The sequence below is a fragment of the Pseudopodoces humilis genome, chromosome 2 (genome assembly GCF_049639895.1).
Source record: "Pseudopodoces humilis isolate 2021_Gansu_Grassland_sample_001 chromosome 2, ASM4963989v1, whole genome shotgun sequence".
In the NCBI taxonomy this organism is placed as follows: Eukaryota; Metazoa; Chordata; class Aves; order Passeriformes; family Paridae; genus Pseudopodoces; species Pseudopodoces humilis.
Window position 1 is genome coordinate 88,131,538 of NC_142201.1, and position 21,376 is coordinate 88,152,913.

Genomic DNA, 21,376 nt, shown 5'->3' on the forward strand with positions numbered 1-21,376 from the left:
GGCCGCTGCGCCGGGGGCCGCGCTCCGGCGGGTCCCGCCCCGCTCCGCCCCGCGCGTCATCCCGGCCCCGCGCCGGATTGGGCGCCGCCGCGCCCTCGGCCGATCCAGGATGGCGGCGCCCGGCGGAGCCGCGAGCTGCGAGGACTTCGCCGAGTTCCAGGTAACCCGCGCGGGGCGGGCCGGGCCGGGCCGGGCGCCACCGCCGCCGCTTCCCGTGCCCGCGCGCCGCGCGTTCCCGCCGCCTCCCGGCGAGGGGCCCCGGGGGAGCGCGCGCCCCGTGCGCGAGGTCACCCCGCTCCTGGCGGCCGGCGGGATGCGGCGGGAAGGGAGCGGGGTCCGGCCTTCCCCCTCCCCTCATCCCCCGGCAGGAGCGGGGCCGGGCACCTCCCCGTGCCCGCGGGTCCCTTTCCCGGGACCGAGCGCTCGCGGCGCGGGAGCCCCGCGGGCGGCGGGAGATCCGCGGGCGCCTCCGCGGCGTTTGAGGGAGCGAGAGGGGCCACCCGCGGCTCCGGCGGTGCGAGCAGGGCCCGGGCCGGCGGGGCCGCGGGAACCGGCCTGTTTCTCCAACACGGAATCCCAGAATACCCTGAGTAGCTAGGGACCCTCAGGAATCACCGAGTCCAGCTCCTGGCCCTGCGCAGGACACCCCAAGGGTCACTCCATGTGCCTGAGTGTGCTGTGCAAACACATATTGAACAGGCTGTGACCACTTCCCCAGGGAGCCTGTTCCAGTGCTCTGCCACTCTCTGGGAAAAGCTTTTTCCTGAGATCTAACCTAACCTCCCCCCAAGTCCCGCAGAATGGTGGGGGTTTTATTCAAAGTTTGCCGTTTTGGTGCAGGTTATGCCCACTTTCCTGTGTGGAAGCGGGGACGGGGCCTTGGGCAGGGGCTCTTCAGCCTGTCCGTGCTGCCTGCAGGGCCAGGGGACTTCAGGAGACATCAGTTACTCACCCCTGCTCTGGCCTTTGCTGCCAAGGAAACTCCGTGGTTTGCAGCACATACATCTGCATGTGGGATTGTTCCTTTGGTGTGCTTCTAACCCTTTGTAAGAAATCCTATTTGGTTTCTCTTAAAATGCTTAACTATGCATTTTTTTTTTTTTGTAGTAGGCTTTTCTGAGAGGTATAACCAAGTACATCTCTCTCTTTTTTAATACAGGAGCTGCTCAGGGTGATGAGGACAATTGATGATAGAATTGTTCATGAATTAAACACGACAATTCCAACAGCTTCCTTTGTGGGGAAGGTTGATCCTGGTCAGACGTGTAAAGAGCTGTATGAGTCTGTGAGTGTGCACACCTTCCCCTTTCAGCTCCCTCCCTGCTGCTTTGTCACGTGCAGTGGCCAGAAAAGCATCCTCAGAGTCTGAGGAAAACACTGCCTTGGTAGATGCTGCTTTGTGTATTCCTAGCTGTCCTGCTCAACATCTCTTCAGTTTAAAACCATGCAGGGAAGTTCTTTGTTCTGCAATACTGATCCTTTGAGGATGTTTTAAAAAGGGTGCTTGCTTTTGCTGCTGCTCTGCAAGACTCCTTCTCATGTTTACCTTTGACTTTTGATCAACTGGGTAAGAGCAAGGAGGACAGGATAGTCTGAGTTGAGAACAGCTGCTGCTCAAAGCAGTTTCTCACATGTGGATTATGAATTCAAAGGGATTTCTATAGGCACAGCAATACCATGACTTTAGAAAGTGTGTCTTTAAACTTATAGCTAGGAGGTTTTTATTCTCTGATGAGTCACTGTGACTTTCTCTCCCCACTTAGTTGATGGCTGCTCACACCAGCAGAGAAAGAATCATCAAAAACTGCATCTCTCAGACTTCCGCTGTAGTGAAAACTCTCAAAGAAGAGAGGGAAAAGGCTGATGAAGATGTAGCATTATTAAAGCAACTCAGGAAAGAGCAGACAAAGGTGAGTGGTGGAGCCTTCTAGAGATCAGTTATAGAGGAAGAAGTGGGTATGTTTCCCAAGCAGAAAGACCAGTGCAATGGAGAGAACCTGAAGTGGATCCTGAGTCAAGCAGTCTTTTCCAAGGTTTTTGTTAGCTCTTGTTGGTCTCATGAGAATTATTCTCCCAAGGCCTCAAGGCAGAGAGCTGCCTTGCAAGTGGAGCATTTCCTGAGATCTTTTACACAAATGCTGTAGAAAAACACACATTCTTTCCCATGGTGGATTCTAACCTTCAGTGACTGATACCACTGAGGCACAGCTTAACTTCCTGTTCTCTACAAGATGCGCCCAGGCAGCCTAGAAATTCCACTTACACAAGCTTTTTGCTGTTTGGTATTTCTTTGGATTAATATTTGGAGTACCTTGTGATGGTGTTGGAGACACTTCTGGGTTTTCATACAGAATTCTAATGCGCAAATGCCTTCTCAGCCTTCTGGCCTGTGGGTGGAAAATGTACTTTACCAGAGGTGACCAGAGGGGATTGAGTATCAGAAGTGGAGAAAGGAGCCCCACTGAAGTTCTCACCCCACTTCCAGGGCCCCTTTTGTAAGGAAAAGGATACCGAGAGAACCATGTGGCAGACAAGCCTGGTCTATTGAACTTCTAGCAAGCATGGATATTAGTTTGGAAAACTAGAGCGGTATCTTAGTATTTGCTACACATACTGTTAGCAGAGCCAATTATTTAAATCATTTACTTACTGAACCTGAAATCTCTCACTGAAAACACTGGGAGGATCACAATGATAGTGTTTAATGCTTGGAGGTGGCTTCAAATGTTAAAAGCAATCCATAATTTAGAAAGATCTCAGAAATTTTTATGAGCTTCTCCTCAGATTTGTACTCCTACCTTATGAGGTGTGATCCTCCTGATTATTTTTTTTTGGACCTCCAAAACAGAGTTGTGTTTTTTCTACAAGTCAGAAAAGCTATCGTGGCAGAACATATCCTAGTTTTAAGAGTGAGAATTTCAAATATCTATTCACTTGCTTGCAATACACATTTATTTTCCCTTGTTATGTGTGTTTCTCTCATCCTGCTAGCTGTACAATTTGGAGGACTTCATGTAAAATTATTACTTCTGTGTCACTGAATGAGAAAACTTGGAGTAGTAGTTTATTTGAACTGCTAGAGATTCTCTGAGTGTTTATTTTATAGATACTTACCCTGGTTGTCCAGTCACTGTGGATGCTGGATTGTTATTTCAAACAGATTGAAGTCCTGTTGAGTTGGGGAAAGTGCATCCAACAACTGTAGCAACTCTGTTCCTGGGATATCTTACTTGGAATGCTTTTAGTGGGATTGCTGTCTTGGTTTGTACCTGTTCACCAGGCCTCTAATTGGAACCATGGATTGAAAATGGATAAACTCTGACTCTTAGTCTGTTGTGTTAAAGACTCCAACAAGAATATGTCTTAAATCTGGGCAAAAATGATAGATGGTTCTTAAATCTCCTACTGTTGCTTCAGGACAAAACTACCCGCACACAACAGTCACACCTGCCCCTCGGGGTTTCTAGTGGGTGTGAAACAAAGAGCTTCTTACCCTTCTCAAGGGTCAAGTGAATGCTCAAGAACTGTATATTGGTGGTAGCTCTTCCAGAGCTTTTGCATCTGGGTAGAGGTGATTTGTCATGCACTGATGACATAAAATATTAACTGGTTCAGAGAGCACGAACAACATGTGATCAGGCTGCAGACCCTTTTTGGTCAGTGCACTGAGTAGATGGCAAATGAAGCAGAGAGGATCTGTTCATAACCTTAGTTTTAAATCCAGAAGCCTAGCTGGATTCCTAGCTTTGCTGCCAGCTTCATATATGACTCTAATAATTCAAGAGTGGCAGCTGAAGGCTGCAGAGCTAACCCCAGCCCTGGCATTCCCTGTGCTGAGTGCTTGAAGTAGGTGCAGTTATTTGTGCCTGTGAAGGCATCAATGTTAATCAGTTAATTGCTAGCAAATTTTGATGGGCATTATTTAGGAATAGAGCATGATAACCAGGATCTACTGCCAGGCTTACTTTGTGAGTCTGCCTTCACAGACCTGTGTGCAGGTGCCCTTGCAGACCTGTGTGTGCCCTGAGCACTGGCTGACTGTTAGGGCCAGCTCCCAGGGTGATTACACATCGTGCCCTTTGGTTTGCACCATCAGAGGAGGTGAGCACCTGGTGCTGGGGTTGGGAGCTGAGAAGTTGCATTGGTAGTAAATACTGAAGGCTGCAGGGAGACCTGTTTGACAATAACCTTTTTATCTGTTATTTTCTGCAGTTGAAATTGATGCAGTCGGAGCTCAATGTTGAAGAAGTGGTAAACGACAGAAGCTGGAAGGTACTCAGTCATTTAATAGTGATGATGTTCTGTCCCAACAGACAGTCCTGCACTGGAGGTGTGGGGCTGGTGCCTTATGAAGCAGGTTAACTAGAAATAGATGAGGGGAGTGCCAGGGGAAATGCTTCTATGGAGTTGTTTTCCCAGGTCTGGATGCAGAGATCAAAGCTTTTCAGTTGGACTGCTAAGGGAAGAAAAGCGTCTGATTCAGTGGGCAGGAAGGACTGTGAATTATTCCCTGTGTCCCTTTCTCCCCCTTGCCAATGGCTGAGCAGTTTGTAGGCTTTTCTGTGGTTTGTGGACTTCTCTGAAAAGCTTTGCAGGGCCTCTAACAATGTCAGAGCAATGGATCTTTCACGTTTGCCTGAATCTGGTGCTACTCACTCTGAGCAGAGCCCAGGGGAGGGTGAGGCTGTAGAAGTTGAACTTTTTCCTGATGGAGTTTCTTCAGGCCTGAACAGACACGCCCTGGTGCAAAGGGCAGCCTTGCCATTGCGCTCCTGTGTCAGCAGAGGGTGCAGATCACCCTCTGGATTGATGGCCTCAAAGTCTGTCTGGTGATTTTAACACTGAGCTTAAATTCTGAGGTGGCTGTATTGTGTCATTGCAGCATTTCACATCTGGCATCCTTTTCTGGTTTGGTGTAGCTTTTCAGAGCTTTCATTACTGCAGATAGAACCTCTTTCGTTCTCCAAATGCAAAAAGGATTTTTGCAAATAGCTAGTATTAGCTGCACCTTCCTTTTTAATCTCTTCTTCATTATTTTAGTCCCCTAAATTGCACCAGTGTAAAACCAGCTTTATGTCCTGGCTGTTTGTCAGTAACCTCAGTTCAGGCTGATGAAATGAGCATTTACAGTTTTCTCCATATGCTTTGCCATCAGTACACCTCTGTACTGTCCCAAAAAGCTAAGCATGCACTTCAGTTTAATTTTAAACCTGCTCAGATCTGACTAAATAATGCCAAAGCCTTAACAAGAACATGCTGTGGTGTCACTAGGGGCAAATATTTCATGGTGACTCTGCTATAGGGGAATAGCCCCCACCCTAATCTTCATTCTGAAACACCAAATTTAGTAATGATCCCAGAGGTTTCTTGTAGCTGCATTAAGCTTTTACTGGTGACAGAACTGTCTTAATTTTTCCTGAAGATGGAGAGTTTATAAACAGTAAGGTATGCATGGTGCAGGGGTACTTTAGCCTCCTAGTGTATTCCTCAGCCAGTAATCAGAGTGGGGCTTCAAGAGATAAATATTTCTGGGTTTTATCTTCAGCTCTGCTATACTATGCTCTGAATATACACATAAATGTCTCCTTTAGCTGCCCATGAAAATGTCACTAATGGAATTAGAAACAGTCATGGAATTGCAAAAACAAATGCAATTTGTTACATGGAAATGATTATTAGTGTGCAGGCTGCTGTTTTACTGTTGTACACTTCTGGTTGGGAAGTACATTTGTACTTCTATTAACCCTAAACAACTGAAAATTAATTGGAAAAATCTGATTAGGAAAGAGTTTCTTAAACACTGGCTGACTGTAGCAATAGTGGTGTACAGAAGGATGCTACTTTAGAGAAATGCATGCAGTGGAATTTGGATGATACCAAACAAGGAATTGACTTTCAAACAAGACACTTGCATTAGTCTCTATCCAGCACCTCTGTACTGGAGTTTATTGTTGGGAGTGGTTTATACAAATACGTAAAAACCAGGAAAATCAAACTTTCATGTAGTAACATGAATTTTAAAGTTTCTCAGCCATTGCTTTTCCTGAAAAATGTCTGAAAAATGAGAATAGCACGTCACAGGTAGACCAATGGAGTTTAGTGGCCTGAGTAACACACTGAGATCTGTGAGCCAATGATCCTAAAAGTAGGAGGCAGTGTTAGTAAGACTGCAGTGTTGATCTTTCTGCCACAGGTTGTGGAGTTACTGTTGAAGATACTTTGAAAGTTAGCAAGATATCAAGCAAGCTGATGTGTTGTTTGATGCTGGAGACCCTTGCAGTGCTTTAGAGAGTATTTCCAGCACCCTTTTAGACATATATGCCATTAAAATGTCATTAACAGACAATGGACAAAAAACAGTGTGATTTGTTTAGTAGTAAAATGTTTCTGAGTTGGACCTGCTGTTCCTCTTCATTTCTACAGTTTCCTCCTATCACTGATCTCAAACCTTTACCTCATCTGAACTTTTCCAGAGGTGTCTATTCCATGTGGATTATGTGCAGACATAATGTCTGCAAGAAACTATATCACAACTTTTGTTTTCTGCAATATGAAGCAGTTTGTAATACATGTCTATTTCTTAAAATAAATTAAATTTGAAAGGTAGTTGAAAATTACTCCAAAATTGTTGAGAAGCAATGCTGTAACTAATGTGTGCTCCTGACTTCACTTTTGCTTAGTTGCCATAGGTTCTGGACTGTGAATAAGATCAGCTGTAGAAGATTGTAGGAAGACAGAGCTTGAAGCAGTGTATTTATATGAAGTGTTGTATAACTTCCCCAAATCTACAAGATCACTCACTTTGCACATAAAGTCAGTGGAAGAGTTCATGAAACTTCATATCCTGATGATCACAGGCACTTGGGTCTGCCAAATCCCTGGACAGCTTGGCAAAATATGTTCTTGTGGGAATGCTGGTGGGACAACCAACACCTGCCAGAGCCTCAGCTTGGTGTCAGGTGGTGCTTGTGTCTCTTTCAGGACTTGTGCTGGACAAGTTTGGATAAAAACTGATAAATAACTAAATGGCTTGTGAAGAGCATCTGCAACCTTAGTGGGAGCCTTTGTGTTTTGCTTTGGATTCAGACTGCCTTACTTTAAATAGTCACACTTATTGGCCCTCCTTAGAGCAGGCTGGCAGTGGTTCAAGCTAAATATACATGAACCTCAGTATCCAGTTCTGAAGGCTAATTTTTACCCAGAGAAGGTGCCAGAGGCGAGTGAGGCAGGAGTGCTGTGCCCTTTGCAGGGAGTGCTGGCAGCATTGGCACAGGCAGGCAGATCACTGGAAGTGTGGCTTCCAGGAGCCCTTGTCCCTCTTCTTGGCTGTCGTGCCAATGTAAAATGTGCCTGCTCAGGAAGGACAGGAATACAGCGCCTAAATTTGAATGCCAGAGTGATCCTAACAGAACACAACCATTCAGAAGCCTTCCAATGATTATTTCCCTCCCTTTAAAAACAAAAAGGCATTAGCCTTTTTCATGGTAAGAGCCTGCCAGGATTAAGAATCTGTATTATTGGAGGGAGAACACTTAGTGCTGTGCAGTCTCCAAACTGCAAACTTTGTATTTACTAAAGCCAGAAGAAAAGGTGAATGGAGATGGATGTCTTGGTAAGTGCCATTTATTGATACCTCAGAGCTGGGCAGCTTGAGATGGGTGCTACATGAAGAAGTAGTTGCCTAAACTGTTGGTGAAGTTCTGCTCATTTCCTGGATGGGGCTGATTGACTTTTGCTCTTCTGTTTTGGTGTCTCAGGTATTTAATGAGCGGTGCCGAATTCACTACAAACCTCCGAAGAGTCAATGATGGCGTGGGGTATTTTCCATCAAGGTGGTCCATAACTGTGAGAGCCAAACTGGAAAGAGACTTTGGGTGAGCTGAATTGGGACCCTCCAGAGCCAGTAGAACCCAGTCTTGTTTTGTTTTGGACCTACTTAGCTGAATTCTCAAGCTTGAAATGATTCTCCTGTAATTAAGAGAAAACAACTCATCTTTTGTACAAAATATGTGAACAAATGAATTTTATAGTATTAAAACAATTTTCAAACAGAATGCAAAACTGGCATCTTTCTTGAACTTCCACAGCCTCAGTGATCCCAGAGGGGAAGAAACAGTAAAATCCATCCTGAGCATGGAGGACAAGGTCTCCCTAAGCTGCTGCCTGCTAAAATATCAGTGAACATGGTCATTTTGTGGAAGTAATCTGCTGAAGTCTGAAAGGAAATAAAAATTGTAGACTGATCAGCAAATGTAGTAGGCTTGGCATTTCTGAAAGTGAGAAGTTACCAGCCTCGTTCTGAACTGCTCAACACGAGCAGCAGTGGCTCAGAGTTGTGTGGGGGTACAGGTTTGCCATTGCTTCTGCAATGCTGACAGGCAGCATCTGTTGCTTACTGTCCTTTGGTATGTGTTCTTGGTATGTGTTACCAAGTTCTAGAGTTTTCCTTTATACAGGAAATGTGGCATTGATTAAAACCACTTTGGGTTGGAGCTGAAGATGTGTCTCATTTGGGAATGTGACTGTCCAGGGACTCTTTTTTGTCCCTCCCTCCGAAACTCTGAAATCTTAAGATTAGTTCTAAAGGTGAATTGTGTTTGAGCTGAGGAAACAGCTGTGCACACCTGATCCTGTTGATCCTGGCTCTGGTGTTGTGTTCAGAAAGCTTTAATGCAGCACCCCTGCAGTAACACAGCATTTAAAGGCAGATGAGCAGGAGAAAAGTTGAATTGTTGCAATTACACCTGTATATTTTACTTTTTATTTTGTATTTATCTCAGATAGACTGACAGTCAAGTGACAAGGTCTGTGTGGTGGCCAGCTGGTATTATATTAAGAACCAGTGAACTTAAACAGAACCCTAAAAATACAGGCCCTATCTTGCAAACACTTTGGAATTCAGTAACAGTAATGAAGTAACTGGATAGACTCTCGCATCCCTGAATTTTGCATATATAGGGAATGGGAAATAAATGAAAGAATGTATCTGTGTTACTGAGAGCTGGCAAAGATCTGTGTAGCAGCATCTGTTTTTTAGTTGTTTGTGCAGCAGAGACTCAGACTGCTTGGAGGTCTTTTATTTTTAGGCACCAGGGCCATTTTGTCTCACTTTTTTTTGAGAATGAGGTAGAAATACATTTTAAGTATTTGAGGATATAAATCCTAGTGTTCAAACTTCATTTTTCTTTCTCTTTTTTTCTCAAGGTTCTGCAACTGCTTTATGCAGAACTTCGAGTTGGAGCACTCATTCTTGAAGATTTCTCATTGCTTTTCTGCAACTCTGAAAGCAGAAAATGTTTGTCCTTTAATTGTTAAATTCTTATAATTGTTTATCATCAAAGTGTAAATCAAATACTGCTCATAACTCTGGGCTGAATTGGCTTTAATGAAATTTCAACAGCAGATGATAGTCAATTAATGAGATGTTGAGAAGAGTAAGTTTTGATTTCAAAGTTGGTACTTTAATATTGACCTCTAGTATAGGTGTCTAAAATATTTGTTCTCTCAAGGGCTTGGATGAACTGCAAGGACAAATTCTCCTTTTGAGCCAGCTGTACAATAGAAACTTCTATGAGTGTGTATAGACTTGGATCAATAGTCTTGAAACACAATTTTTTCTTTCTGTGTAAACTAGAGACTGTAATGAGAATTAATCATTGTCTTCCTTTATCCATCCAGATGTTTGCTCAGCTGTTGTGGAAAGCTTCTTCACTTAAGCAGATGCTGTGATAAATGACCTGTGAAATGGATGTGATACTTTTTTTTTTCTTTCTCTTTTTTCGTTTGTTATGAGGAAATTATGTTAAAAAATCCCAAAACCCACAACCCCCCCAAAATCAGCCCAACACAGAATTATTTTTGGTTTGAATATAAGGCCAAGCAAACAAACCTGAGTATGAAAAACTGATACCATGAGAAGACTCCTAATTCCCCAGCATCCCTTCTTTTGGGGTGTTTGCAGCGTGCATACAGAGGGTTGTGCTAAGAAGCTGAATTGCTTTATTTAGTTTGCTCTGAGTACAGAGGGCTGTCTCTTACAGTTGTCCACAGCAAATCAGGTGGCTCAGAGGCTGTTTAATGTTGCTGTTGCACTGACTGGAACATGAAGGTGAGTAAATGGAATTGCATGCTGCACTTGGGGCGCGGGGCAGGAGAACGCAGCTCTGCTGTTTCCTGAGTACCTCAGAGCTGCGCGTGGAGTGGGATGTTTTGGCACAAAAATGGCTCATAATGGTGTGAGCTGTGTGCCGTGCTGAACACAGGCAGGTAAATTCTGTGTCTAGGGATACCTGAGTATTCCAGGATTGTGTTTAGTCAGGGGCTGAACCTTGCTTCAACGTTACCAATTGAGGTAGTTACAAAATTACCAGGCTGTTTGCTGGGGTCAAATAGTGGACCCTACAAACAGCAGGATTTCATCCTTTCCCTGGTTTTAACTTCTATTTCTGCAAGTAAAGGCACTTGAGCACAGCTGATGGCCATGTCCAGAGTCCTGTGGGAGCCTTGCCTCCTCTACTTGGGCTTTCCCATTGCTTGCAAGTAGTGAATAGAGGTGGGCAGATCCCGTTTGCTTGGAAAGTCCTCTCAAGTTTGTGCATCTTTCCTTCTGTGAAACAGAAAGAGGTGTTCTTTTTCTAGCATTCAGTGCTGTTGTCTTCTGCAGCCTGTAGGCATGAAAGACTGATGAAACAGGTAATTTCTTTATAGAATATTTTAAACAGTAGATTTGTAGTAGTTGTTTTGAAGTAGACTGAGAGGAAGAGGCTCAGCATAGGCTGGGCTATGATAACTTTGTGCTGCTGAAGGTCAGGTTTCTGTTGATCCTTGTTCATGTACAATGTCAGAAATCTTTCAAACTCAGGATGGGTAGCAGGAGGGAAAACCTTTTTTGCAAACCAGCATGTTGAAAATCAAGGCTATTGTTCCTGTGACGATGAAAACAGATCTTCACCTGATACACAGAGGGCTGATTTCCTGTAGAAGTTCTTAAAGACATTCAGACCAAGTGTCATGTCCAGTCACAATTACGTGTCTTGTCACTGTGAAACCAGAAGACTGACCTTACTGACTTGGCTTTCACAATCATTTCTACAGAGCTGACTTCATTCCTGGTTTAAAAATTACTTGTAAATACATAACCCTGGGGTTTAGATTTTCATGGAGGTTTTTAAAATATTTTATTTTGTGCTGGCGTTTTTATCAACAATGGTTTGTACATCTTAAAATTGCTTAAACAGAACCAGGGAGTAGTGGCCTGCAAGCAGTAAAGATCTGTTTCTTCTGTGTTGGAATAGTACATGGTGCAAGATGTTACTCAGCTTCAAAGCTGTACAGAATGCCGGTGGTGGCATCCCAGCAGAGATTCTCCCAGATAACAGCAGCACAGTGACTTGAGGGGAAGCTGCCAGCTGTGCTGATCGAGAGTGTAGGCTGGCCTGGTGGTACGTGATACCAGCCATGTCTCAAACACTACAGGGGCACACTCACCTTGTTGTGCAAGAGATGGCCTGGGGCCAGCTGTTCTTTTCATGTCAGTGTTCCAAATCCTGGTTCATTACATCCAAGACTTTGTTTAGACAGGGGTGGGTGGAGGTGGGGGTTGCCCAAGATAAGGTTGATCAGTTGCCTCTGATCATCTTTGATCACAGGTCTGTGAAACATCAGCACTTCAAAGTAGTTTCATTAAATGCTTGTGCAGGATGAGTACTACATCCCAGTCTTAGCAATATCACTGGATTTTGGGACAGCCATTAGCACTGCTGTGGAAAGGAAACAGTATTATTTGCCTCTTCAGCATCAACTTGCTGACAATTAGTCTTGATTTTTTTTCCCTTCTGCACAACTGTGCATTCTGGAGGAAAAAAAAAAAAAAAAAGTGGTATGCTTTAAAGTCAAAAACCAGCAAACCCAGAAATATGGAGTCCAGTGAATGATTTCCACACAATATTAATATCTTTTGTTTCACACCTAGAGTCTTTCCAAGATTATAAATGAACCCTACTAGACTTTGTGCTCAGTGTATTTGTTGCTAGACTGAATCTAGAATTCTCCAGTAGTTTACTGCTGACCTGGAGATCTTAACATCCCTTCCCAAGGAAGGTAACAGGATCTGTATCCTTGTGAGTAGACAGGTTTGTAAAATATCCTGGTTTAGCACTGGCGCTGTGCAGTTTTTGGATGCATTCTCTGATTTCTGGCCTCAGTAAGGTGAGCTGGCTCTTCCAGTTCCTTAACTTATCTGTCCTGCTGTGTGAGTAAGGCACAAGTGATTGAACGTGATCAGCATTTGAGTGAATCAGCAGGGTCTTATGCAAAAGAAGGTTTGAGTTGTCATCTCACAGCTCCATGAATAGGGCTGTGAGGAACTCCTCATCTGGGGAGAAGTTGGTAGAAGTGGCAGAATTCCAGTTTTAACAACTGTCACTCCCTTTATTCCTAAGAACTGGAAGGATTTTTCTCTCTGTTCACAAAAATGTTCTCAGGACAATGATTTTTCCTCAAATGCCTTTTGTCCATTTCATAGCACTGCTGCTCAAGTTTGGAAAATTCTGCAATATCTTTTTTCAGTAATGTGCTGAAATGCTCATCAATGTATGTAGGCCCCCTGCAGCCCAAGTTTCTCAATCTCAAGGGCTTTGTACCAAAACCAGGCCTTGAAGTCAGACCTGAAGTACTTTTTTACAGTGTCTTGCATCACTTGTTATCTGTGAGGAGGAGGGTCAGCAGTATGGGTAGGACACAGATAAAGTTTGTTGCTGTGGCCATAAACCTACCTGTTCCTAGCAAATTCCCTAATGCTGATGCCCACAGAAATGCCCATTGCCTGTGTGCAGCACATACTCTCATTTCACCTGCTCCCATGTACCTGCCCCTACAGACTAAAACGTCTCTGGTGTGTTGCTGTGTCGCTGGTCCTCACTCTGGAACAATATTCCTCTTATTTGCTGGTGAGGGGGATGGCATGAATTTTTTCTGTGGTCTTGAAATGTTAGTTCTCCCTTACCAGTAGGTTCTGAGCTTTGTACGTTCACATTCGTGAATGTGACTGTGCCATGTGACTGTAACTGCAGAATGAATACTTCTGACTATGTATTCTCATGTTATGTGTTTCAGCAGCGTATGTTGAAACTGGGACAGCTTTTGTGTTTTTTGATTGTACTTTGTCTTCCAGGAAATTGGCACTAGAGTTAAAAAGTAGATTTTGTTGCACATTCAGTTGCTATTATGGTTGCCTGAATGCAGTTCTCGGTTTGATGGAAAAGAAGCAGAAATGCCTTATTTGCAGTACTTACCTGAATCTGGGATTGAATTATTTTCTACTTCTGGTGCTGGTGTTTATCTTGGCACCTTTTTGGTCAGGCAGAGGGAAGTCAAGTATGTATGCAGGAATGTAAGATGCCATCTACTCCCCTTTCCCCACTTAGAAGGATATTGAGAGAACAAAATTCAAGTTAAATGAGACCTATGCTAAGGAAAGTGCTACATCCTTTCCCCTGATCAGGAAAGGTGTTGGGAAATACTGGGCGTATCTTTGATCTGTTTTCCAAGAGCTCAGCCTAGTCATCTGCACATGGGTGGAGAGGCAAGAGGTTCCAGCTGCAGCCCAAACCAATTCTCTTTAAGATGTGGGTGGCTGGAGGCTGTTTGATGTGCAGACAATAAACACTCTTTAAGTGCTTTTTACATTTGTTAATAATATCACCTGTGCTTTACATTGCTTTTCCCCTCCTTGTCCGTGTTTGTCCGTTTGAAGGACAACACTCCTTCTCCAGTTCAGTAATGGTAGGCTCCATGTGTTGCAGGTCACATGATTTCATGACATTTGTGTGTGTATATATATGTGAGATGCCTGGGGACTCTGCTCAGACTGCGCTGAACTTCCCTCTTCAGAGCCACTCATCATTTCAGAGAAGTCACCTGCCACCATGATGCCTGGGGGCTTATCTGACACCAAGCCAGCTACACCAGAGGTTCAGCAGCTTGTTAACCAGGTGAGTTCACCCTGTCTCTAGACTAAGTTACTTGTGTGCAAAGAGGCCATTCCTGAAGCTTGTGTAAAGCCTGGGTGACTAAGCCAGGTTTTAAACTGAAGAAGCTCATGCTGAAAATGGGAATCCCCTTGATTGGCAGTGTTTTCTCATCATTCTGTGTAGGAAGTGCCTTGGTACGACTGAGACAAACCACTTCTCTGTCACCTCCTTGTCCATGGCCAGGCATGGTACTGGCTACCTTCAGTGAATGTCTGTGTGAAGTTCCAAGCCCAGCTCTGCTATGCCAGCAGTGAGGTCACTTGTTTGTAATGAGAGGTGGCATATTGGAAGGGAAAAAATTGTACCTGGTAGGATTCACTCCTTAGTGAAGGACTGCATAGGACAAACCACATGCTAGTATGCAGTAAAGAATTATCTATGCAGGACAAAGCTATTTTTAAATTGTGTGTTCCCTGCTGGCATTAAGTGTTTTCTAGAGTCACAGCTGTGATACAGGGGCTGCTGGTGGGGCGAGGTGAGCTTGGCACAAGGCAGGCCAGTGAGTGAGCCCAGTTGCCAGGTGGTTGGATACAGGCAGTGGTCCTGTCCTGGAGCAGCTGTGTAAGCAGCACCTCTGCAGATCCTCTAATGCCCTGCAGTGCAGCAGCTCTTTTTAAAGAATAGTATAAAATGCATCCTGAGGAATGAAAAGGGACAACATGTAATGGGAAAACTCCCATCATACGTTCCCACCCACCCAATAGTCTTTACCCTTCTGGCTCTGGAAGATGAGCTCTTCTCCCTTTGGCAATTGCACTCAGGCACTCCTCAAAGAAGAAACAAAAATAGGAAGTAGCAGGGCTGAATGCATTGGCCAATACAGCTGCACACTCGCTATTCCTGATGTGCAGGGCTCCCAGCTCTCTCCTTTGCTGTGCCACCAAGGACAGAGTTTGCACCAGCATCCTTCCATGTCTTCTGTGATCTGCAAGCTGTGACCAGGCAGCCAATAACTCTGTCATGGCTCTTTTCTGTAGTCCACAGGTGGAGGGGATAAGGTTTAACATCCATTTTAATGATTAGAAGATACTCCGTTTTACAGGAGGAGGCTGATTTAGCAAAGTGATACAAATATACTGGTAACTTGATACAGGTCTAAGTTACTCTTAGCAAAATGTATTGACTGCAGTCCCGGTTCCCTTAGGATACCAGCGTGTTCTTCACTCCTGGTCTGTACAGCATGCTCTGTCAGGACACTGGGCATCCTCAGTGACTGGAAAGGGGGATGTGGGTTGAAGTCAGCTGTAGCTAGTGGTTTTCTTCAAAATTCTTTTGTCCAACCATTTAGTTTTTATACTCAGGATTGGACAGAACCATGTGTTCACTCTCCCCATACTGGTCCGGCTAACTCAGGGGTGTGTTCTCTTTCTTTGATTGAACTCGGGGAGTTACACCACCACATGATCCCCTCCACTGACAGAGCTATTTATCAGAAACACCTTGTTGTCAACCTTTGTGTTGAGATAAAATCAACTTATTTGCAAAGCTGTGGTCAGTCACATCCTGCTTTATTCCCTGGATTTCATGCATAGCACGTCACCCTCCCCAGCTCCTCCGAGCCTTCTTCCATTGCAGGGCTTTACTGGTCAGTCACAGCTGGGGCCACCAGAGTTGGGGACATGTACATGAGGGAGGGCTGGAGTTTGGGGTAAGGGGTTAGTCAGAGATGATTTACTGCAGAGCAGAAAGACAAAATGGATGATCTACAATTGTTTGAGGGGCACTGACTGAATTACTTGGGAGCAGTATTACTGCTCCTTCTATGCTGACAGGAATGTTTGAAGGAGCAGCACTTGCAGAGATCAGAAATTCCCTTTTACCTGTGGAGGAGAGACTCTAGCAAGGGACTTGTAGCACCTTTGTGTATTTGCCATTCTTGCTTCCTCATGTTTAAGATGGGGCCAGCTGAGGCTGTGAAATTTAATTAATGAGTTTGTGAAATGCCTCAAGCACCATGCCAGATACTGAGCTTCGTTTTCAATGCTGGGCTGTGTTATTTATGGGTCATCAGAAGTCTTGCAGTGTGTATTGGAGGTGAAACCACAGCACCTGAGTTGGTGAGCAAACAGGTACTTGAAAATGTGAATGCTGGTTTCAGGCAGTGCTAATGCTCCCAGAGTACAGGGCACATATGAGATCTGAAATGTGCATAGCACAAAGTTTCTGTTTGATTCCAGAAAAGGACTGATCCTAATTTTAGTGTTCTTTTGTTCTCAGTAGCTTCAGGAAAATGAAAAGAGATTGTTCCTTGCTCTTTTATTTTCTGCAAGGTGAAATTTCTGCGCTGTGCTGAGAGCAGGAGAGAGAATGCTTCCTGGTCCTTTTCCCCCCTGCAGAAGCTTTGCTATAATTCTCTAAGGAAAATATTCTTATGGAAACCTTATGTTGGGGAAATCCTGCCATCCTTCCAGCCTAAGTGTCACCCTTTCATGAAGCAATTCTTTGGGCTTTTATGCTCTGCTGAGCAGAGAAGCAATTCCTATGATTCCAGTGAAGTTGTGAAGAGCTTCTGCAGAGCTTGGGATGTGCAAGGTCTGTCTGCTCCTGAGATTATGTAATTATTTACTTATACCTGTGCTTTATCTCTAGCCATCATTAGTGAGCTGAGGAATGTTATTTATTTGGTCTCCTTGTTTTACAGTTGTTGCCCAAAACTGGGGAATGTTTTGGGTTTAGGATGTGGTTAGGTAAGAGCTTAGGAATGTTCTATTTTTTCACCCAAGGATTAAGGAGCTGTTTGGCTGGTTGATTTTACTGAAAACTCAGTCTGTAAATAAATGGGGGACATAGTGGTCAGAGGAGAGAGCAAAACTGGAGAGAAGTGGCTTTGTTTTGTTTTGTTCTGAGAGGGGAATATGATGCACCAAAAATTGCCACTTAGGAGCACTCTAGGAGGCCCCTGCCCCAGTCAGATGGAAGGGTGTTGGGAATTAAAATTTCCCTGGTTTGCCTGAGTTAGCAGCTCCTCAGCTGAAAGTATCATTGTCAGTTCCTGGCGATAGAAGCTGCTCAGCAGAAGAGCTGAGCAGCTCTGAGTAAGAGATCATGAGGAAGCTGAATAGGATGATAATTTCTGGCTGTCTGTAAACGATCTGGATGTTCCTTGGGTGCTCTCTGTGACCTTCCTGCTAGGAAGGAATGTCATGGGAGTGGCGGACAGCTGTAGGTGCTTGTGCCGGGAAAGTAAATTAATTCAGTGCGTTCCTGTGAAACAGGTGGGTGGTGAGAAGCACTGAGGTACTACTGGCCCTGCCTAGGGCATGAGCAGGCTGACACTGACACTGCTCCTTTGCCCAAACTCAGTAATGCATCTGGTCATCAGCATGGGTGTCATGTGCAGAGGGGAACCACGTCACCCAGCCTAGGAAAGACTATCTCTGCTTTCTGTGTGGTGGTGATGCAGTGATCATGAAATGGGAGAGTTTTTAGTTCTTGGAGAAGTAAGGGCAACAGCAAAACTGCTGTCTTGGGCTCAGAGGGAAGACTTTGGCTTATTTGTCAGCTGCTTGAAAGAGTCCCTGGGGAGGCAGTCCTGAAGGGCAAAGAGATCCAGGAAGGCTGGGTATCCTTCAAGAGGGAAATCGTAAAGGTGCAGGAACAGGGCGTCCCTATGTGCCAAAAGACAAGCTGGTGGGGAAGAAGACTGGACTGGCTGAACAGAGGGTTTTGGCAGGAACCCAGGGTAAAAAATAGAGTTTATAAGCTTTGGAAGATGGGACAGGCAACTCAGGAGGATTTCAAAGGTGTGAGATTATGCAGGAAGTCTGAAAGACAAAACCCCTGTTAGAACTCAACTCTGGCCACTGTCAGAAGCAGTGACAAAGCATGTGTTCTTATGAATACATCAGCAATGAAAAGAGGGCTAACGAGAACCTCCATCATTTGCTGGATGTTGGGGAAAGCACTGCCACAAAAAAAGAAAGAAAAGGCTGAGGTACTTAAAGCCTTCTTAACCTGAATTATTTATAGTCTGAGCAGTTGTCCTAAGGGTACCAGCTCCCTGAGCTGGAAGACAGAGACAAGGAACACAATGAAGCTCCCACAATCCAGCAGGAAACAGTGACCTGCTTCTGCACTTAAACATGAGTAAATCTATGGGGCTGGGTAGAATCCACCTAAGGGTGCTCAGGGAGCTCATGGAAGAGCTCTCCAAGCCACTGTCCATGATTTACCAGTGGTCCTGATGAACCAGGGAGGTGTCACACAGCTGGAGTTTGTCTAATTTGATGCTCCTCTAAAAGAACATCTGGAAGAATGGCAGGAAGGAGGATCCAGGGAGCTACAGACCTGTCAGGCTGACCTCAGTGGCAAGGAAGGTCATGGAACAGCTCATCCTGAGTGCCATTGCACAGCATGTGCAGGGCAAGCAGGGAGTCAAACCCAGCCAGGATAGGTTCATGCAAGGCGGGTTTTGCTTGACCAACCTGATCTCTTTCCATGACCTGCCCCATATAAGAGGGAAAGGCTGTGGATGTTGTCTCCCTGGACCTTAGTAGAGCCTCTGACACCAATTCCTGCAGCATTCTACTGAAGAAGCCTGGGCAGGTGCACTGCTCACTGGTGAAAAAACCAGCTCGATGGCTGGGCCCAGGGAGGGGTGGAGAATGAAGTTACATCTGTCTGGTCAGAAGTGGTGCAGCCAGAGCTCAGTGTTGGGGCCAGTCCTGTTTAATATCTTTACTGATTATCTGGACAAGGGGTTTGAAGGTGCCTGTAGTCACTTTGTGGAGGAGTTTCATTAAGGGAGTATGTTTGAAAAGATGAAAATTGGAGTGGTATGTGTGAAATAAATCCCTAAATATCAACCTGCCAATCATTTTTCCCTTTCTTTTTACAGGTGAAGTCACAGTTCGAAAGCCGGGTAAACACGAACTGTGCTGCCTTTACAGCCATCGTATATAAGACTCAAGTGGTTGCTGGGACAATGTACTTTATTAAGGTTTGTATATATTGTAGGAGGGAGTGTTTTGGAATTAAATGATACAGGTGACTTGCAGAGTGGCTTACAGCTAGAAAGAGAAGCAAACATCACAGGGAACTGTCTGATCCAAGAGAAGCTGGTACTTCTCCCAACTCCAAATGCTTATAAAATTCCTCTGTTTGGTACTACTGTAAGCAAGAATATAAATATTATAAAACATGCCCTGTGCTTATTCAGATGTGACTGGTAAGCTTCTTGGGATCATCCCCCTCAATGACTGTAGATTGCCTTCCCAACTCAAAATTATTTCAACAAGTCATAACTGGTCTCCTGTTTCCTTTCAAGAAAATAGTGTCCAAGTCCTTCAGTTGTGTTTGTTGGGATGAAATTGAATTCAGCTTGAGGAACTGATAGAGAGATAGTCAATTTTGTGATGCAGTGCATGCATGTCTGCTGACTAGTTTTGCATGCAAGCAGGTGTGTTGATGTTTTGGTCCTGTGTCAGGTGCTGCAGAGGTACAGCCTGCCTGCTGGTTCTTTCTGTGTTTTCAAAACCCCCTCTGTGCTGCAGAGGAAAAATGGGTAATGCTTAATTTGGAGCCCTCTGATAGCACCGTTTCTCCTTTACTGGAAACTCTGATGGATGTGAGCAGCTTTCTGTGAACTATCACAGAAGAAATGGCTGGGTGTATTTTTCATCTGAAGGCCAGCAAGCACTGCTGAACAGCAGACTGGCCTTCTGGAGCAGAGCAGCCATGGCTTGTGACTGCTGAAACCCCACGTGTGTGTGGACATGTGCCTGGCAGGGTGTGCCCCATTGGCAAGAGAATTGGAAGAATTCTTTTATTAGAGAAATTGGCCTGTAATGTTTGGGGGAGATAATTCTGCAGAGAGAGACACTGTGAGCATTAGCTCCACACTTCTCATACTTAGTTGAGCCCAGAAGGACAGAGGCTGCCAAATATTCTTCTTTCCCAGGTGCTCCTTTAAAAGAACTCTTAACTCAGAAATGAAGATTGATGTATTACTGAATGTGGAAGAAATCCATTTGTAACACTAGAAAAGGATGATTTATCTCTTCTTTCCCAATTTTACCAGTGGTGGCTAAGTTCCTCATTTTACCATTAACTGGAACAAACTCGGCCACCACACGACTCATTCTTTAATATTTCTGAGTCTTCCACCTCACTGACGTTTTACCAGCAGACTTACAGCTGAGATGCAACTCAGACCAAGCATAGCAGCACACTGCAACCACCAGAAAGCATGTAGAAACCTCTTGGAGCCTAAGGCATTAAAGTTTCCATGTCCCTCACTGAGGCAAAGTTTAGCACCTGTTGTGCTTAGCTCTGTAAGAATGAAATTTTACAGCTTCCTACCAAGGCTTTATGTGAGGACTTGCTAGGAGGGAGGGTGAATTTCTTTGATGAGTATTTATTCCAGGCACTCCCAAAAGCACCAGGATGTGTCAGGTTCCCTGTTCAGACAGGGATGTGTTTGGAGTAACTCTGCAGACCAGGGATCCTGGTTTTCAGGTTGTCATTGCTTCTCAGGACCATGTGCTGGTCTTTCTGTATTAGATCTTTCTGTACCCTTTGGGAGCTGACATGGTGTCTGCACTGTGTCCCATCCCAAAGTCATGGAGGTTTCCTCATTGTCTCTTGTCTCCCACGAGTGTGCCAGGAAGCTGTGAGCAAATGTACTGGCATCTTCGTGACTGAAACAGGACACCATCAAAACCTTTCTCCTGTTGCATCTTCTGGGGCTTCCACAACCAAGCCATTCTGCTCATTTTCTCTTCACCAGAGTCTGAGGGTTTTTAATAGTTTTCTACAGGTGTAGACAGTTCCTGCCACCAGTTACTGTGCAGACATGGATAAGAGCTGTTGAAGCAAAAATGAAGGTACATCTAAAATTAAGGTCCTGTGCAAAGATGTTCTTTCAAGAATGTAAAGAACAGCCTTTTGTTTCAACCTGCTTTGAGTTCATGATCCTCACTTCCCCGCTCTTTTGGTTTCTAGGTCCAAGTTTCCAATGCCGAATATGTCCACCTAAAGGTGTTTCAGAGTCTTCCTCAAGAGAACCAAGGTCCCAGCCTTGTCAGTTTTCAGACTGGCAAAACCAGAGATGACCCTCTGACCTACTTCTAAGACCTGATGAGGTGCAGTGCCTCACCTCTGCAAATCCTATGGGGGCTCTGCCTGTGATAGTAAATAAAATAAATTTGGAAAGCTATTGTCTATATTTTCCTTTTGCTGCTGACATACCTGCAGAGGTCTTTCTTGTTATCTTTCATGTCTGTCACAAGACTAAAATAAAGTATTTCTAATTAAGAAATAGAATAAACATAAGGTTATCTGGAATATAAAAAACACTTAAGGGAAAAAAGCTGAGCAAGATAATAATCACTAGTAAAAATGAGAGA

The 21,376-nt window shown here is 44.6% G+C and overlaps 2 protein-coding genes across 2 annotated transcripts; both read left to right on the plus strand.

The window, feature by feature from the left end:
- The first annotated feature begins 75 nt into the window (after positions 1-75).
- MIX23 (mitochondrial matrix import factor 23) lies at positions 76-8,061 on the plus strand. Its single transcript, XM_005523855.3, has 5 exons — positions 76-160; positions 1,160-1,285; positions 1,764-1,910; positions 4,213-4,272; positions 7,758-8,061. Exons 1-5 carry the CDS (start codon positions 110-112, stop codon positions 7,806-7,808), a joined length of 435 nt encoding a protein of 144 aa, XP_005523912.1. The 5' UTR covers positions 76-109; the 3' UTR covers positions 7,809-8,061.
- A 3,820-nt stretch (positions 8,062-11,881) lies between these two features.
- Positions 11,882-21,193, plus strand: CSTA (cystatin A). The gene is made up of 3 exons (XM_005523858.3): positions 11,882-13,991; positions 18,868-18,969; positions 20,973-21,193. The coding sequence occupies exons 1-3, from the start codon at positions 13,926-13,928 to the stop codon at positions 21,099-21,101; spliced, it is 297 nt and encodes a 98-aa protein (XP_005523915.2). The 5' UTR covers positions 11,882-13,925; the 3' UTR covers positions 21,102-21,193.
- The last annotated feature ends 183 nt before the right edge of the window (positions 21,194-21,376 follow it).

Coding starts and splice junctions, on each gene's coding strand:
- MIX23 (XM_005523855.3), top strand. CDS start 110: ATGGCGGCGCCCGGCGGAGCCGCGAGCTGCGAGGACTTCGCCGAGTTC. Junction 1,286..1,763: donor GTAAAGAGCTGTATGAGTCT/GTGAGTGTGCAC, acceptor CTCCCCACTTAG/TTGATGGCTGCTCACACCAG. Junction 4,273..7,757: donor TAAACGACAGAAGCTGGAAG/GTACTCAGTCAT, acceptor TTGGTGTCTCAG/GTATTTAATGAGCGGTGCCG.
- CSTA (XM_005523858.3), top strand. CDS start 13,926: ATGATGCCTGGGGGCTTATCTGACACCAAGCCAGCTACACCAGAGGTT. Junction 13,992..18,867: donor TTCAGCAGCTTGTTAACCAG/GTGAGTTCACCC, acceptor TTCTTTTTACAG/GTGAAGTCACAGTTCGAAAG. Junction 18,970..20,972: donor GGACAATGTACTTTATTAAG/GTTTGTATATAT, acceptor TTTGGTTTCTAG/GTCCAAGTTTCCAATGCCGA.